The sequence below is a fragment of the Myxocyprinus asiaticus genome, chromosome 19 (assembly GCF_019703515.2).
Source record: "Myxocyprinus asiaticus isolate MX2 ecotype Aquarium Trade chromosome 19, UBuf_Myxa_2, whole genome shotgun sequence".
In the NCBI taxonomy this organism is placed as follows: domain Eukaryota; kingdom Metazoa; phylum Chordata; class Actinopteri; order Cypriniformes; family Catostomidae; genus Myxocyprinus; species Myxocyprinus asiaticus.
Genome location: NC_059362.1, coordinates 36,789,888 through 36,809,246, shown reverse-complemented (window position 1 = coordinate 36,809,246; position 19,359 = coordinate 36,789,888). Strand labels below are relative to the sequence as shown.

At 36.7% G+C, this 19,359-nt stretch overlaps 1 protein-coding gene and 1 non-coding gene across 7 annotated transcripts in view; one reads left to right on the top strand and one right to left on the bottom strand.

Annotated features, from left to right (window-relative positions):
- Window positions 1-1,431: 1,431 nt before the first annotated feature.
- adgrg6 (adhesion G protein-coupled receptor G6) overlaps window positions 1,432-19,359 on the bottom strand; it is a 54,558-nt gene continuing 36,630 nt past the window's right edge. For 5 of the 6 annotated variants that reach the window (XM_051645147.1, XM_051645149.1, XM_051645151.1 and 2 more), the window contains 21 exons: window positions 16,671-16,759; window positions 16,286-16,338; window positions 16,150-16,191; window positions 15,857-15,996; window positions 15,407-15,521; window positions 14,863-14,951; window positions 14,562-14,763; window positions 14,131-14,296; window positions 11,708-11,848; window positions 11,565-11,582; window positions 10,880-10,999; window positions 9,844-9,889; window positions 9,597-9,703; window positions 9,114-9,241; window positions 8,394-8,662; window positions 8,129-8,231; window positions 7,648-7,931; window positions 7,068-7,169; window positions 6,063-6,215; window positions 5,481-5,519; window positions 1,432-2,676 (listed from right to left, as the gene is read on the bottom strand). In XM_051645147.1, coding sequence (XP_051501107.1) covers window positions 5,503-5,519; window positions 6,063-6,215; window positions 7,068-7,169; window positions 7,648-7,931; window positions 8,129-8,231; window positions 8,394-8,662; window positions 9,114-9,241; window positions 9,597-9,703; window positions 9,844-9,889; window positions 10,880-10,999; window positions 11,565-11,582; window positions 11,708-11,848; window positions 14,131-14,296; window positions 14,562-14,763; window positions 14,863-14,951; window positions 15,407-15,521; window positions 15,857-15,996; window positions 16,150-16,191; window positions 16,286-16,338; window positions 16,671-16,759 — 2,384 coding nt within the window. In that variant the 3' untranslated portion in view covers window positions 1,432-2,676; window positions 5,481-5,502. The remainder of the gene's footprint in view (window positions 2,677-5,480; window positions 5,520-6,062; window positions 6,216-7,067; window positions 7,170-7,647; window positions 7,932-8,128; window positions 8,232-8,393; window positions 8,663-9,113; window positions 9,242-9,596; window positions 9,704-9,843; window positions 9,890-10,879; window positions 11,000-11,564; window positions 11,583-11,707; window positions 11,849-14,130; window positions 14,297-14,561; window positions 14,764-14,862; window positions 14,952-15,406; window positions 15,522-15,856; window positions 15,997-16,149; window positions 16,192-16,285; window positions 16,339-16,670; window positions 16,760-19,359) is intronic. The other variant, XM_051645148.1, reaches the window with a different exon arrangement.
- Window positions 7,325-7,397, top strand: trnaf-gaa (transfer RNA phenylalanine (anticodon GAA)). The gene has a single exon. It is a non-coding gene; the product is annotated as a tRNA-Phe (tRNA).

Here is a 19,359-nt window from a genome sequence, read left to right as displayed (position 1 = left end):
TCAACAAGAGAGAGGAGGAAATGGTTTGCACAATCAAATGTATATGTATAAAGAGTGGAAGACACAGTTTCAAGTTAATATTCCAGGTTGTATGACTTATTTTTATGTGCTATATCATTTGAATATGTCTGTACAGACAGCAAAAAGTAACCTTTTTGTTACTAAAGAGGTCTACTATGAGAGAAACCGATAAAACTGTCAACATGCCCAGAGATCAAACAGCAGTCTCATCATGGGAGAGGGTAGTGGCAAAGCTAAATGTTTCCACAGTGCTAGAGGCCAGCAATTTTCTGAATAGCTGCACTCATGCTTTTTTTTTTTTTTTGCTGTTGTTATTTGTTTTCCGTGAGGTGTCAAGCCTTTCTGGTGTATTTTGTTGGCAGGTCTGGTCTCTGATAAGTTATCACATTCTGAAGGACAGAACATATATTTAAGATATTTAAGGTTGACAGTAATGGGTCTGAATCGCCAATCTTTATGTCAGGCTGGCTATTTCTCTCCATTCATTTTTGGCATTATCAGGAATGCTGGTTAACCTCACAGGAAGGCTTTTGGAAGGAATTTGTGGTGCTCTCATTTACTACAGGGACAAAGGAACAAACACTCTATTCCTGTCCCCCCTGTTTCAGTCAGACTCAATGAGCCAGCCACTAACCACATTGTTAGACTCTGGGAAACACCCGTACAGAATCCAACAAATGCTAAAAGCGAGCTAAAAACAGGTAAAGAATATCAAGGTATGGCAGAATCATATACTACAATCCTAATTTGACAATCGTTTTAATATCTTAATTATTTGTAATTTATACTATGGGCTGTTGAATGCTTGATTCTGATTGGTTGACAGACGTTCTGAGGTGTGCAATTATTTTTCAGTAAACGCATAGCTATGAAGTAGTTCCAGTCACTTCGCCAAATTATTTCAGTTATTTCAAAGAGCAGGCTCACAGCAAAATAACAAAATAAGACAAAGTGATTGGCTAAGTAAATCGGATAAGAATGACAAACAATTTCTATAATATCCTAAATTTATTTCAATTTCTGTGGTAAGCACCTTTGTGCTTCCTCTCTCTCTCTCTTTCACTCTCACCTACACTGACACACATACACTGGCACACAAGTGGATACTCGCTTACAACAGAGCCTTGATGTCAATGCACCCCCTGCGATTTGATCAATACAACAGTTTTATACTATCCGAAATTAATTTGAATATCTTTGAAAAACACCCTCACTCTCACTCACAGACAGGCATACATGCCCACACAAATAAACACATAGACACTTGCAAGCAACATATGGAGCCTTCCTGTCAACGCACCCTCATGACTTGATCAATACAACAGTTTCCATATTATCCAAAATAACTTTTAATATACCCTCAACCTGTGTTTTACTGTGTTGTTTCAAACATATAAGACAAACAAGAACTGGCTTAAGTGCATTTAATGTTCATTATGTCACCTTTTCATTAAGCATCCATAAATGCTATACAATGATGATCTACACTGAAGACCCGAGCAAACTGAATAGCCCTAGGCAAGCATTTACTCTGCTGACATTATCTTCATCGGAGCATAGAAATCTCATAAAAGCCTTTAAAATAAATACCAAGTCCAAATATCAATGTCATTAAACTACAGCAATAAAAAGATTTTACTGGTTATATTTGGTATTTAGCTGTTGTTTTCCATTGTCACTTACCAGAGGCTTTTGAAAGGTTGAATTACTATACTATGAATTTCTAACCTGACTGCTCTCAGTCTTCTGCCTTTCGGTTAGAGCAGAATTCTGGAACAGATGAACACACTGAAAAAAAAAAACTATTGAAACATTGAAACGACAAAGTTTTCTGTAACACGTTAATCAGTAGTAGATCATGTAAAGACTAAAAAATATTTAAATAATTACAAAATAAAAGTATTAAAGGTTCACTAATATACACTGTAAATGCATTCTTGACTGCTTCGGATAAGGAAAGCTAACTCTGACAAAAACAACAACGGCAAAATTCACAAGGATTAAAATTCAAGCTCCAATCGTTCTTGTTCTTTCAGTCCCTAAAAAAGGAACAGCAGACTATTCCTCATGTTTGACAGTCTTTGGTCATGAAATGGTCCCACTTTCTCTACAAAGAGGTTGAGGAAATGTTGTAGCAAGCATTTATGCATTTTTATCAACAAAAGACCCAAAATAATGTGCAAAAAAGAAAGTATACAAAACAGAAATTAGACAAAGCACAAATAGTAAAATATATTATGAATATTTACAGATCACATAGTCAGTATAAGCTGAATATCACAGTATGTAAAATCCACACTTTCATAGCTTGCCCTCTCTACAGGGTTATACATTTCTCTACTTTGGTTGGGAAGGGGTGAAAGGGAGGCTGGGAGGGTTAGCTCAATATGGTGGTGTATAAACACGATTCTGTCTTTCCATTGCTCAAGGTGAGTCTTGGGACACGGAAGGGCTTCATCTTAGCCCCTTCAACCTAGAACTTAGTGCTGTGGCTAAAGCTGTCTGACATAATGATGTTTTTGTAGAAGTTGTCAGAGCGTACGGAGCAGTAGCCCTTCACCTTGTCCAGGACCTGGTGCACAGGGAGGATGGACGAGGAGGCCTCTCCATCGGAAGGGCTGCATTTGGCACTGCTCTGATTGGAGAAAGTTTTACCTGCAAGTACGCCAAATGAAGGCAGTCAAAACATATTCAGTACAAGGGAAATGGCAATGGTTGTTTGAAGGGCTGAGGGAATATACGTTTTTCCAAGGCACACAGTAAAGCATTGACATCAAAGTATCCGTACACTTGCATACAGGATAATGATGAATTGGCACCAATTTTAATAACTTTAATCAATACTTTGACAGTTTGATTATATTAGTTTCCAATTCATCCGACTAGTGGTCAATATAAAGGGTGAGTCATTGTTTTTTCATGCCACTCTGTTGGTTTTTCATGCTTTTTTGCATTCTTTGGCAAAAACATTCCAATGTACACATGCATCTTCAGGCCGCTTGTACAGCACTATGCTACAGCTTCCAAAATGTTTCTGATATTACTAATTCTGTCTAATGATTGCTTTATAATGTGCAATAAAATAAATAGCTTCTGCCTTTTGATTGGGGCTCCAGAAAGGCAACCTACCATGTGACTGAGAAGGATTTATATAAAACAAAGCAGATACTAGAGTGCAGTTTTGGCATTTTAACAAGGAGCTTTTATGCTCCCATGTACCACACCAGAGAAAGTCACTATTTGATGATGATGATGATGATAGTGGTGAGAATTTTTAAACAGTCAAAAACAAAGCATACAGTAACATACATAAATGGAAGTAACAGTAAGTGCAAACATGGCAAACAAAACATTTACAGTCCCAGCCAGAAGAAAAGGCGCAGATAACTGATGAAAAGATGTTGAATCACTTTAAAAATTAAAACTGTATTAAAATCCACCATTACCAATAACCATGTCACAATCTGTGTTGTCAATGGTCTTTATAATTAGAAAAAAAAGTCTTTCCTTTACCTGATGAGATTTTCCCTTCTATACAAAATAGCATGACATAAATGTAGAAAATTGCAAATTAAATTAGAAATAAATAACAGTCAATTACTGACTTAAATCAAATTAAAATAATAATGCAGTTTTGCTCACGGCAATACCATGTAGTGACCAGCATAGCATTCACTTTAGCTTAGCATACACATTATGCAAGAATAAGTAAGCTAAGTCTATAACTTTAATAAAACTCTTAAATCCTAAATGACTATTTTACAATGACACAACCTGCATTGTACATAAAAGTACAATTACTTGAGTTACTGTAATGAGTGCTTTTTACTAAGTTCACAGTAAAATTCATATCTTTGTATATTGTTTAAATTGGTGTTGTTAAGTTCATTAGTAGTGCCATACAGCAAGTACATATATGATATTTCCTCTGTATGACCAGCGTGTAGATTGTTTCTGCTGTGGGGCTGAAGTATTTGTTGTCTATAGTTTTATATATTTTAGTGACAGCAGTGCAAGCTTGGTATTTTCTCTTGTGGGAACTTTAATGCTGCCAAATGAAAAGAAAAATAACAAAACAGAAAGACATAAATAAATAAAAACAGCCCACCATGAGAAAACAAATTAGTGTCAAAGAGAGTGAGAATGACATTCAGAACTCATAAAAGACACTAAAGCTTGTCAGTGTCTAGAGATACTGGGTTGGTGTCAAGTCTATATACTCTTTATTATGGACCCTTTTCACATTTTTCAACTTAGGAATGCGGAAGTAAACAATAGCATGGTAAACGGTGTCGCTGTCATATAGCACACGTACATCTCCGAGATGTCTGTTTTAGATCTTTTCATCTGGAAACCATGACAATATAATTAACATCTGCTAAACATCTTAAAAAGATCAGATTTACAAACATTCTAAATCATAAACATCTCAAAGACATCAGCCGAATATCTTATTTACATCCGAGACATACTTATTGACATACGTCTATAAGTCTATGAGCAAGCAACATTAAAAATACATCTTTCAGATGTAAACACAAACACATCAAATAGACGTCTGCGTGATGTACGTGTGCTATCAGGGTATCAAATGTTATTGCAGTGTTTCCTTTTGCTCCAAAAGTCAAGGATAAAATACACTATTAAGTTTTCACAACTTTCCAAAAGAGAAAACAAATTAAGCAAGAGAAATGGATTATGGCCTTCAGAAGAGAGGAAGGTGCCAAATGTACTGTCCCTCAGCAGCTGTATGTTGAAACAGCATGTAAAGGTGGTACAGTTGAAAGGTATGTAAACATTTATATGATGCAGTTAATTTAATATTACTTTTAATTTTATAATTAGTTTATCACATCTCTCACACAACTGGTTCATTCATTCAGCAAACTAGCTAGCTAAAAAATAAAACATATCTTTTTCGCAATTGAAATGTTACAAATAATCCAGGAGATTTTGCCAAAACAAATTTGGGGAAGGTTGTGTAGTAAAGCAGTAAACCCCATCACAACAGTGTTGACCTGTTTGCTAGATTTACCCTTCTAAATTAAATCAGAAATATTTAATCGAACTCTGTAAAAAGGGTCCAAATTCATCAGGGATTGAGGTTTTTTCTGATATTACATGACTATAAACTCTATTTGCTATACTACTGACAATGACAACAAGCAGCAGTGGGCTTTGTAGTTTTTGAATGTCACTCCACATTTTGTATTCAATCCAACAGACAATCATGATTCCATCATAAAATATCACAACAGATGACTAATGGGGTTTTAAAAAAATATACTTTTATATAAAGGACTGTTTGGGGGGGATCAAACCAAAAATGTATGTGTTAAGAGTTAGTTAGTTATTATGTCTAGGGCCGCTGGATTGAATTCAGTCTATCCCAGCCAGAGAAACTGATCACACAAATAGAGAAAAGCAGTGTGAACTCAAGCTGGTTTGCATGGTTTTACCTCAGGAAGTCTCTCCATGGCATTATTGCAGGGTACTATCTATACCACAAACATAAATACAGACATAGAGCACCATTGAGTCCAAGTATACAGTCACACAAAAAGTAACACAGTACAGCAAAGAACAACGTAACAATGCACAAATGGCAATAGCCTAACTAAAACAGTTCAGCATTACACACCAGAGCAATATATTAGTGCTAGCATGCTACCAAAATGTTTTCAAGCCCAATTTTTCTAGAATGAAGTAACATTGTGATTTTAAAATTACAGTTAACCTCATTACTGAACATCCACTACAAAAGCCACTGTTAATCATTCAGGGGGTGATATTATAAACAATCTAATATTTTCTACTCAGAGAGAGATCAACAATTGTTATAGGTTTATGTTACAAAGAAAGCAAATTCTTTGCTTTCTGTTCCTTTTGGCTTACAGAAATTAGGTAAACAGTAAAAGGAAATGATAAAAAATGTTGTCCCCGTTTGTGATTAAATTAAAAAAGTTAATTGCAAATCAGCAACTGTGGTCCAAGGAATCCACAAACTGTTTTAAATGAATAATAGTAGGCCTACAGCTTACCTGCATTACTGTGCCTAGCAAAGGGGTTTAGTGTGGCTTTGGCTTTAGAAGTCCAATTGGCTGTAGTGGAGCCAAAAGAGCTGGACGAGAGAGACTTGCACAGGTTATCAGAACTCACTTTTTTGGTATTATTAGTGGCAGTCTTGCTCCAGTCTGAAAAATATAATCAAATATTATTCATAACAACCAGAGAACATTTTATAACACCATCAAACAAATGCATCCCACGCAAAAAGATAAATTACTATAAAACTCTGGAAATTCAGGTAATATACTAAATTTCCAGGATACATTCATTTCTATATGACACAGGAAAGGCAAGTATCTAAATGAAGTCGATTAAAGGCAAACACGTAAAAAAATGACACAATTAAAATAGAGATCTTATTTTAGCACAGATAACTGAAAGCAAAGCCCAGCTAGGTCTTCACTGGCCCAATAGTTTATTAACAATAGTTATGTGATGCTTAAGGCACAAAAAAAAACAAAGAGTCTCCAAAGCTGGGCTTCTGTAACACACATATGTGAAACCACAAGTGTCTCAGTACCAAAAGACGTGTTCATGGCACAGGCCTTTTCCATTAAGTCTATGAAAAAATAAAATATAACAATCACTGGGTCAACATACTAGTTCTGTAAAAAAAAATAAATAAAAAATATAAAATATATATATATATATATATATATATATATATATATATATATATATATATATATATATATATATATATATATATATATATGCATTGTGCATAAGTATATGCATAATGCATGTTCCCAGTCACAAAAGAAAAGTAGACAATCTTCCAGCATTGCAAAAAGCTAAATCAAACTAAATATACAATATATCAAATTAGTAAATGAAATGTTGCTCTATATAGGAACATAGTATCTTACAAAACTCATACCAGAAAAAAATTGCCTATTGAGCAATACATTAATATATAGTTTAAAAGCCATTTCAAGCAATGCATGGTGATTAAAATTCTCATACATCATATTTACCTGAATTGTCTGCCAAACGGAACTTTCCACAGCATAAGTATCTCCTCCATTGTTTCTGTACATTTTCTTTCAGAGCACAGTGGAACACAAATATGAATAACCCTGTAGGGTAAAAAAAATAGATGGATATAAACACACAAGCTAATTGTCTTTTCTTTTATTCACAGTTTCTCATTTATAAAACGATCAAAAAGTCCAAAGCGACCTCTAGTGGATCACACAAAGACTAACAACTTTTTACACAAATTCTCACATGAGCCGAAATAGCTCAGTTGGGAGAGCGTTAGACTGAAGATCTAAAGGTCCCTGGTTCGATCCCGGGTTTCGGCAAATCTTTTCATTTAATTTTTTCCCTAGGAAAATATATTGTTCATTGTTTGGTCATGACACCTAATGCATTAACTAATGTTAAAGAATGGAAACTTATTGTAAAGTGTTGCCAAAAATATTTGTTAGGTGAAAAAAAAAGAGATCTCCACATACTACAATAATCATTTAAAAATGGCTACAATTACTACAATAACTTGTAAAAAGAAAAAAAGACACAGAATAGTAAAAATGGCATTTATAAAAACTTAACCCTGCAAGGAGTTGAAAATGGAGAAGAGGTACATGAAGGCCAGGTTGACTGGGCCCCAGGCAAAAAACGCAAAGCCCCAGGTCATGCCCAGCAAGAAAGTCAGGCTGACCACACTGCGCAGGTTACGCAAGATCTCCTCTCGCAGTGTCCGGTTGCTGCGCTTGCCATTACGCCCACAGATCTGGATCATGACCACGATGAACATGGCAACATTCATTAGGAAAATCATGGAAAAGTAGCCCACGCACGTCACATAGAATACCACTGGACTATGAATCCAACAGCTATGGAAACAAAGACCAGGAAAACCAAAAGAGTGAGAATTAGGAAGTAACAGACCACTCTGAAGCAAAGTCAGCTAGGCTTTACCTTTTAGGAACTTTATCTCTTTTATATACAACAACATTGAAAATCTATTGCATTTAATTTTCTCAGAAGACACAATAATGGTAAATTGCAATGCCACTTTGGGAAAACTTACAATTCTGACGTGCCCTTTCCATTCTCGCCTTTTCCATAATAGTGCTTTCCATAGGAATTTTTGCCCACTGCCAACACAATGCCAACAATTGCAGCCGGGACACCTGAAAATGTAGTCAGACCCTCATACTTCTTAGTATGTTTAAAGCCCTTCAGAGAGAACTAATACCATATTGGTGTTTATCATAAAAAAACGTTGCAAGGAGGTGGGAGACAACCATGGCAAACAACTAGCTTAAGTTACACTGGAGAAACTGCAGTCTTACCCCATCCTACAATGCAGAACTTGAGGATATAACGCCGTATGTAGGTGTTGAAGACCTTGACCAAGGCGATGTACATGTGGATGGACTCTAAGCCCATCCAGGTGAAGGATGTGAGAAGGAAAAAGTGCAAAAAGACAGCCACTGTCACACACAGTCCCTCCATTTCATATGAGGCCAACCAGCCATCCAGGAGAAACACCATATTGAGGAAAAGCAATGAAGTGCTGAGATTCATCAGGATCTTGGAGGGATAGTCTCGCCGCAGTTTCCTACAGATGTCAGATTAACGTCAAAGAAAATAATGTCTTTGCAATTCAGCCAATTCAAACCAAGAGTGTCAGAGTGATATCTTTGAAAATTTGTAAAAGTCAGTTCTTGAAACAGCTGCGTATCTGTTTTATTTTAAACACAATTCATAATCTAGACAAAAGCAGCCTATGTTTCAGAATAGAAGAAAATATTCCTTGAGCAAACATCATCATTTTTATAGATTTGACAAAAATTCCAAGGTCAAGACATCATAACATATTCAAAAATTAGGTATGTGGAGCATTATTTTAGTTGCAAAATGTGGGTAACAAAAAGTAATCAGCTACCATACAAACCTAAGACTATGACTGTTTGGCATTGATTTTAATATTACAATACAAGTGCCATAATCTGGCATGAATCAAAGACATATTATTTAGTTCCTCTGGTTGGATTTTGTAAGACACTCACTCAAAAGCGATGTACGTGAGCAGCGTTGCGGCTGAAAAAATGGCTGAGATGCCACAGCCGATGTAGGAAATGAAGGTGAGAACCCTGTTATTCTTCTCATCAATCTGTGCAGCAGCTCCAGAGATGTCCTACAGGACAAAAGTGATGCAGAATTTACCCAATTGTGATATTCAACAGAAAAGAAACAGCCATCTGATTAGTTTACAATTACAAATGAAGTCCACAGAGCCAATTTCTGCATACTTCAAACAGATACCATTCATGCAATATGAAAAGCATGTCGTCCAGATAACTTCAGTGCAATGCCACACTCTTGAAGCTCCCTTGCTATTTGCCAAGTATTTGGCCCTATCTATGTCAGTGGTGGTTAGCCACTCTAGATGACACATAACACACACTGACGTTTACTCCAGTATGTAACATTGGCTAAGCATAAGAAACCGCTCTGTTGGGTCACTCTGTTGCCAATCCCACAAATCTCACCATTAGAATGCCAAAGTGTGTGAGGTGGTTACACAAGCAGACAGTCCTGTTGCTGTTGGACTCAAGACTGACCTCACAGCCTTCACTGCTCCAGCCCCCTGTGCCATCTAATGGAGACAAATGTTATACAATTACTTTAAGTATATACAGAATGTACCACATTCTTTAACAATTAGTAAATTAATAGGAACTTGCTAATGCTTATAATGGCCAAAAGGGCTAAATAAATAACTTATTTTACACTTACTTCGGAGGTTGAAATCCCAAAACACACAAACAGGCTTTGGATCTCTCTGGAGGGAAAGCAGACACAATAAGGTATGTTGGATACAAATAAGACACAATTGTTAAATAAGTTTTGTTAAACAATTTGTTTGTTGAAATTATTGTCTTGAAATGTCTTTGACGGAAGTTAATTACCCTTACAAAAATGTACAATGGAAACCATAATTTTCACCAAAATACCACAGTGGTTGTTTCTACAATGAAACTCTTTTTGTACAATTATACTTGGATTTAGCCACTACGGTCATAAAAATGTACACTAAGCATTTTATTAGGAACACCTGTACACCTACTTATTCATGTGATTATCTAATCAGCCAATCATGTGGCAGCAGTGCAATGCATAAAATCACTCAGATATGGGTCAGGAGCTTCAGTTAATGTTCACATTAACCATCAGAAGGGGGGAAAAAATTAATCTCAGTGATTTTGACCGTGGCATGATTGTTGGTGCCAGACGGGCTGGTTTGAGTATTTTTGCAACTGCAGATCTCCTGGGATTTTCATGCTCAACAGTCTCTAGAGCTTCCACATAATGGTGCCAAAAACAAAAAACATCCAGTGAGCGGCAGTTCTGCGGACGGAAACACCTTGTTGATGAGAGAGGTCAATGGAGAATGGCCAAATTTGTTCGAACTGACAGAAAGGCAATGTTAACTCAGGTAACCACTCTGTACAATTGTGGTGGGCAGAATAGCATCTCAGAATGCACAACACGTCAAACCTTGAGGCAGATGTATTACAACAGTATAAGACCACGTCGGGCACTTTATTAGGACTATTGTGTTCATAATAAAGTGCTCAGTGAGTGTATTATTATCATTAAAATATATGTATTTATAAGATTCTTGCACTATTTGAAGGAGACCCATATTCATTTCTTTTTGTTTTACAGTAAAAACAATAATTGTAGTAATGATGGTGTCTTGGAACAAATTGTAGTTACAGCTGTACATATTGCTGTAAGGGTAAAGGCAGTTTTGTGGTCAGCTGAGTACCTGGTACTCCAAATGGGCGATCTCTATCTTGACTGGATCCTGTAAGTTTTTAATGCTGAAATTGCCCACACTACTAGCCACCACATAGCTGTTTAAGGACAGGTCATTACTTTTTTGATCCTGAGAAGAAATGTAATAATTAGGGATTCAAAAATATATACTGTACGCCCAAATTGACAGAACAAAACAGACAGACAAGATAACTCATACAGTATTAGTGATACATGTAAACAATGATGCCTCCACAGTTATCTATATAAATATACAGTGATTTTACCACAGGTAACGGTTTTTCTTAAGCACAGCCCTCTTAACCATAGTAAAACAATGTGGTAAACAATAATATGATAAAAGACAACAATGTTCTATAGATAGTTTAAAATATTAATAATAGGAATAAATTATTATTTTACAGAGTGATATAGTTAATTAGTCTGAAAGCTGTTTATGGTTGCCATTTTCTAAATATCATTTTTGTAAGTATGGACAGAATGTATCACTTTGTTAGCTGTTAGTTAATATTAAAATTGACAGTAGGGGCATTTAGATAAGCAACATATAAGTTAATCATATGCTTGACATTTATGACGCATTATAATTTTTTTACAAAATGTAAATGCTGGGTTTATTCTGAGTTAGTTTACTAAGCACTGACACAAAAACACCCAGAGATTCATTACCATACCATAAATGATCCAAAGTACTATTGACAAAAATATAAATGAAAATTGTCAATATTACATTGCTTTTCAGCCCTGGTGAAGGGACCATAAAATACCATGAATAATTTATTATACAGTTACAATAGCTAAATTGGTTAGTGCTTACCTGAAAGAGTCCTGTCTTGCTAAAGAACATGAAGTTTATTCTGGACACTCTTTCCATTTGTGTATTACTCAGGTTGTGTAACAGAGTGGGAGGTAGTGTGACCACAGCCAAAGCGTTCTGGGCCTCTGACTCAAAATCAATCTGAAAAGAGAAAGTTGCAACTGATCAACACAAACATCATCTACTAATGTGATGACATTGCTACGGAGAATTCAACATGACAGTAGGCTTGAGTGTGTCCAAATGTCTTATGTTTCTGTACTGAAGGTAAACTCTCTTTAATGTGTGATATATACAGCCTCAAATACATAATAAGAGCGATGGTCAGAAAACTGCATTTGAAAAGGTTACAGTGCCCTCTGCCATCAGAAAAGTATAATGCATTAATAGACCTCAAGTTGGGCAAAAATAGAAGTAAAGGTATAGTTCACCAGAAATGAAAATTCTCTCATCATTTACTCACCCAACCCATCCCAGATGTGTATGACTTTCTTTCTTCTGCAGAATACAAACAAAGATTTTTAGAAGATTATATCAGCTCTGTAAGTCCATACAATGCAAGTAAATGGTGACCAGAACTTTGAAGGTCCAAAAAGTACATAAAGGCAGCATTTAAGTAATCCATAAGACTCCAGTGGTTAAAGCCTTATCTTTTGAAGCGATGCAATCACTTTGGGTGAGAAACAAATCAATATTTAAATCCTTTTTTACTATAAATATCCACTTTCACTTTTACCTTTAGAACGTGAAAGTAAAAGTGGAGATTTATAGAAAAAATGATTTAAATATTGATCTGTTTCTCACCCAAACTTATCATATTTCATCTAAAGACATGATTTTAACCACTAGAGTCCTATTTGTTATTTTTATGATGCCTTTATGTGGTTTTTGGACCTTTAAAATTATGGCCACCATTCACTTGCATTATATGGACCTACAGAGCTTAGATAATCTTCTAAAAATCTTCATTTGTGTTCAGCAGAAGAAAGACACACATCTGGGATTGCATGAGGTTGAGTAAATGATGAGAGAATTTAACATTTTGGGTGAACTAGCCCTTTAACATACCGTACATCTGATGATAAACATATGATGTATTCTTGGCTTAGGGATTTGAAGATTACAAGACCGCCCACAAAAAAGTACTCTAAGGTGATACTATAAGCTTTTGCAAGTATATTTTGTATTTTTAATTCTTTAAAGCAAAAGTGTTTGTGTGTGTGTGTGTGTGTGTGTGTGTGTGTGTGTGTGTGTGTGTGTGTGTGTGTGAGAGTGGGCAGATTTGGGTGGTTTACAAGGACATTTACAAACTGGTAATTACAAGGGTATTATGCTATAAATGTGGTTTAAGAGGACATTTCTAGTCAAACAGATTAAAAAACATACTAAACAATGTTTTTTTGAAAATGTAAAAATGCAGAAAGTTTTTTGTGAGGGTTAGGTTTAGGGGTAGGGTTAGGGTTAGGGGATAGAATCTATAGTTCGTACAGTATAAAAATCATTATGTCTATGGAGAGTCCTCATAAGGATAGCCGCACCAACATATGTGTGTGTGTGTGTGGGTGTGTGTGTGTGTTTTTGGATATTAAAATACTTTCTCCAAGCTAAATTGTAACACAAAGAAAACTGTAAGACATTTGTAGGTTTATTCCTTCAAAAATGTAAACTGCGACTCTGTGGTGCTATCAAAACATTTGCTCTGTTTGTTTGAGTATCCTGACCAGCCAGACACAGCAATATTAGCTCAACCAATGGTGTGAGTTTGGGGCAGAAACAATCTGTTTGCCCAACAAATGAAAGATGGGGTAGTGTTCAGGGAAACCTGGTTGAAAACAATTATTATTTTTGCAATTCCATTCGTTGGGGCTAGTGGTGCGTAAATTACAAACTTCAGCTTTCAATTGTCCCTTGAATAGTGGATTAGATTGTGGAATGAGTGAGTTAAACCTATATAAACAAAAATGATGTAACATTTACAACAACAATTTAGAATTATGTTGCGAGCATGCTATAAACACAGAAAATCCTGTAATTACTGAACTTTGTGTAAATGCAAAAAATACACATCCTGACACACATGCTCTGAGAAATGGGCACAAATGTGTCGTTTTCTGAGTCACTCCCTCCCACAACTTTCCAGGAAGCTTTGGCTCTTAATCAATGGGTGCGACCACTGAGCATGATCCATACATGTCACTTCTCAGTACACTGGTTTAATCGCAAAGATTATTTGGAAACTCTCTCTTCATTAATACTCCAAAACTGTTTTGGCAGCACACTTGAGGAAGTCTTGAGCAAATTTTATGTGTTGTACATATTCAGATATACATATTGGCACAACCAAAAATATACCTCTTCAAGTTTCACTTCTCAAATGGATGAAAATCTGTGAGCATAGGGCATAGAGAAACCATGAAAAATACCTGAGGGTCTGTCGTATTGGTGACTATAAATGCACTAAAAGTGGTCCCGTTGAAATTGCTGGTGTTGAGGGCAGAGATACCCACAGCCAGGTATTTAGATGTGATGGTCACAGAGGGTCCATCAAACTCAATCTTGTGCACCAGTTCATCCACTGTTTTGAGCGCTCTGACACAAGCAGATACAAAAAGCAAGAGGACCCAGAGGATAATATTAAAAAAGAAGCTAAAAGTATTTGGATCAATAGTGCACAGACACATTTCTTTGAGATTTCTAATACAATACATTACCAAAAATGTAAAGTCTGGACACACTAACATTCCTGGTCACTACATAATTCCCATATTTTCATCTGTGAGTGTTATTGCATAGTTTGTTGAAAAAGAATAGGTGTGCCAAACTTTTGACTGGTAGTGTAAGTAACAGCACATACGTCTCGGAGGCAGCCAGTTGAGCATCATCTGAGCTGATCATCACATTGGAGATGATAGTGACCACAGTGGTGGCCAGAGTGGCATTGATTTTGGCTACATTCACCAGCTCCTTCACCTTGGAGACAACCTTCGTCACCTCCTCCGTAGAAAGCTCATTACTGGTGATATCAGCAAGCTGCACAGCCACTTCTATTGCATTCTCTGTTTAATTGAAATTAAAAGATAACAGACTGTCATTAATCCATATTTTGATCACAGAGTAATGTGTGCTGTGTAAATACTTGTAAAAGGATAGCATACCTTGTGAAACTGGAATGTCCTCTATATCAGTGCAGTTTCTGAGGTCTGGGGAAGCCCAAAATGATGTATAATTATCTGGGCTAATCATGCTGGAGGAAAAAACAAAACAAAACATTAAATTGACTTCTAATGTCTAAACTTATGTGTAACCAAGATCCTTGATAATACATGATTGCTGGATGAATTGCTTCAATTAGTAGTATAAGATGAAGTGTGTAATTTCTGTGCTAAAATAAAGCAATGTTTTCAAAAAGGTTTCCCAAACATTCCCCTAGTTTTAAATTTGTCAGGCAAACAGATTGTCCCACCCCAAACTCAAGCCGACATATCTGCTGTGTCGAGCTGGTCGAATGCACCACAGTGTTTACACTGTTATGGACAATCAACCCATGAATGTTTTACTTATAATTGTCTTAATTAATATTCATATTAAGCTGGGATAGGAGATTGTTATTAACATGAAAAAATTTAAACACTTCACCATTAATATCAATTTACATCTAAATTAGGAAGAAACAGAAGGCATCCATCCATGTCTACTCACCATGTTCTGGATGCATTTTGCTCTTTGTAAGGGAAACAGGGGACATACTGGGTGACTGTGGGTCTGCTCTCCGGCCATTTGTAGTGGAATGGTACCTGCTCTGGCTGGCAGTTCTCTGAAAGAAACAGGATGAGAAGGATTCAATTACCTACCTCCCTTTGAAAAGGTTCTACATCTTCTGCAACTTTCCAGAAACAATGATTCTTCAAAGTGTGTATTCATTTTGATGTTAAAATACAGTACATTCTATTATCCCAAGTAAGCCATTTGTAGGTTGATTTTCTGAAAAGTGTAAAACTGTGGCTCTGTGGTGCTATCACTTCATCTTTCAACAATCATTATATTTTAACTTGCTCTTAATAATATGCAAAATGCAAGTAAGCTTAGTTGTTGCATGTTCATAAATTGGAGGGCTACTGAATTGTTTTTGAACTCTGGAACATGTCATACCCATTGAGTTTACTGTCACGCTGTCCAATATCAAACCATTTCCAATGGCAGTGGCACTTCTCAGCCTGTTCTCAATCTCTGCCTCTGCTAGAACTGCATCAGTGGTTTTCATATACACCAGCAAGGCCATGCAGGTATATCTAAGAAGAATACAGCATTGCGTCATATTTCTGATCACTTGTTGTCAAGTTGTCATATATATTGAAAAGAAAACAGGGTGAAACATGGTTATTATTACATTAAAAAAGATCATATATACTGCATATACAGCACTGTATTGTTCAAATGTTTACCGGATAGTTGTGGCCCTTGAGAGAGCAGTATTAGGTCCAACCCTAAAGAGGATGAGAGCGAGATTGCTAACAATTATATCATTAGGTACAAAGGAAGAGATGTTCATGTACACTTTCATGTCAAAAAGAACCCTACCTGACATTATCAACATAAACTCTGTAGATCCAGTTCTGAAAGGTTTGATTGAGCTGTAAAAATTAGAGAAATAGATCAGTAAACAGTGGCATGTTTAGAAGGAGTCTTATATACAGTATAATCTCTTAACCTATTTTTATCTCCCTAATACTGCTTTATGTTAATGGTAAACACTTTATTTTTGTTTAATTGTATAATATTTTTTTACTGTACTGAATATTTGCGCCCGACATTCTGAATCACTGCCACTATATCACTGCATTTTCCCATTAAGTATTTCAGGATTCATGACATTATCAGTTACCATACAGCATCTCAATAAATGGAGTTTTAAATAATTATTAAAATAACAGTGTTAAAAAAAAGAAAAGAAGTACAAACATACCCATTGAGCTATCGCTGTCTCAACATCACTTTCTGGGGTGTTTGCTAGTTCATCATTTATCCCAAGGGAAATCTTGTAGAAAATTCCCTCTGGGAATTTAATAATAAGGTATTGTTTAGTTATCAGTCAAAACCTTATTTATTTAGTACAAAATTAAAACATATAAAAAAAAAAAAAATCTGTGTTGCATAGCAGTAGTTGAAAATTAAAAATCCAGCTTGGTAATTGGCAATTTTGAAACAAATGTGGTTTCAAGATAAATTTGTTACATTTAATTTATCCACAGTATTACACACACACAAAAGCTATCAAACAAAAAAATTTAGCATTTGGATAAATGCCAAGGCAATTAAAAGCTTGGTTCAACAGGAAATATACTGTATATAGAAACTACTGCTATGCTCCACTGCTATCACAAGATGGCTCTCGTGTATCTTGAGTTGTTAGTGCTTGACTACTGTATAATGTGTCACTACACCATGCCAATACTTTCTTAGGAGACTCCAGCAAACATAAAATAACCAAAAAGTTGTTTCCACAAAGAGAGACTGTATTTTCACTTGGCAATCCATGTAGTCTCCTGTACAAACATCAAATCCTTCTTATTTGTTAAAAGAAAAACATATAAGTAAATAAGGCAGTCTCCTAAGAAAGAATGATAACAAATCTGGATAATTACAAGAGGCCTCTGCACTCAAATTGAGTGAGCGAGTAACAGCCAGTAGATGAAGATTACTGCAACTCATTGATTGGCAGAAATGGCTATGGTTAATGAACTTCTACCTCTATTAAATCAAATGAAATCAAGGTAAATTTGCACACCGAGAGGACAGACTGATTTTCCCCCATCATTCTATGATCACTTGCTCAGAAAGTCAGGATTCAGTAATAAAGAAGCTATCTCTCTTTCTAACATCTAGATTATCATTGGAAAACATACTGTTCCCGGTTGAAAGTCCACACAGACATGTAATATGAAAGGGAGCTTTACATGGACATGGGGCCAGTTCATGAAGCTCTGTTGTGGTCCCATGGGTGGCACCAGTAGGCACAGAGCCAAAACCTGCACTGGCTCCTTTGGGTGGGTTGTCGAGAGGGTCTGTGCCATTCGTGGGGACAAAAGACTGGTCGTCAATAGCTGGAGACGGATGCGTCTCGCTATCTTTGGTGGCGGCCTGAACAATGAGCACATTGTGGCTGTGGCTAGAGGGGTTTGCTGATTCATTCTTGGACCAAAATGGCAGCTTTGTTATTGGGGAGTGGGCATGTTTAGTGTCTAGTACATCTTTACTGAAGCTGCTTGAGATGTTCAATGATTTGGTAGGGTGGAAGATTGGAATGGAGGTTTGAACACTTGTTTTAGGCTCTGATGGCATTGGCAAAGTCCACAATGTAGAATCCATTGAATGAGCTACATCAACAGTCATGGTCATCTGCAAAGGAGGATGAGGGTGGGGCAAGTTGTCTGTGGCATAAGGAAGAGTCATTGCTCTTTCAAGGGACAAAGATTCAGATGTGTGGATATCTGACCAATGGGTGAGTTTTGTACTAAACTCATTGTGTAGATTAGCATTTGAATGGTTAGCATGAACGCTTGTGAAGTTAGCATGTGAACCAATGGGGACATGTGTGCTGTTTCTTTTGAATGACCTAGAAGGGACCTCTCTGCCATTTATAGAAGAAGTTGTGTTGTGAGTCCATCCAGTAGCGGCGGCTTCAACATATGTGTGGGTTGGACTGCTTATTAGATGTGCACCAGAAATTACAAGTCCACCATGATGAACCTCTCCATGAGACTGAGAGGGGAAGACATGGCCAGGCTCTATGAAGTTAGAAGTGTGCATTATCTCTGATTGATACCTGAATTTGGTTTTATGAGAAGAGGCCTCCTCTGGTACATTCGGAAGCATAAATGGCTCACTTTGTGAGTTGAAAAAAAGGGTGTGGGAGGGAAATATTTCAGTTGATGAAAGGTGGGAATCCATTGTCTGGATTTTGATCTCAGCCCACTCGTCTTTGGAGTCGCCTAACCATGCCAACGTGACATGTTCTGAGCCTGAGTCAAAAATGTTGTGGGAGGGTGAACTGAATGTGAGCAATCTATCTATACTCTCCACTTTCATTTGGGAGGTTGAATTAAGGGGTGAAGACTGAGAGCCTTCCCATTCATCTGTCAGGGCCACCACAGAACTGTATGGTAATTCAAAACTACCGCTGACAGAAATATGAGGCGTACGTGACAAGTCCCTCAGATCAACCTCTGAATGATTATCATCCTCTTGCCTGTTTAAGCTTTTGAAAAGAGTCTCTGGCAATCTGTTTACATGCGTCGGCTCCAACGCCAGAGGTGAATCTAATTTGTACTGGCTACCCTCTACTGAAATGGCACTTGCAATGCCTGTATATGAGGTAAAAACACTGGGAGTTTGAAAATGGTTGAAGTCAACAGCATGTGGGGTTTCTGAAAGGATTATTTGATTGTTCAATGAGGGTAAAACCAGGTCAGTGTTGTTTTTGGCATCAGCGATGAGGATACTTTGGACCGAGCCAGATGTCAGAGACTGGAAAACATCAGTGTGCGGGAAAGAAGACAATGAACTTGGACTTATGGCCTCTGTCATTAAGAAGCCACTTTGGACCCCTGCAGAAGTCATCAGGCCAGTGTGTAAACTCAGAGACTCAATAATAT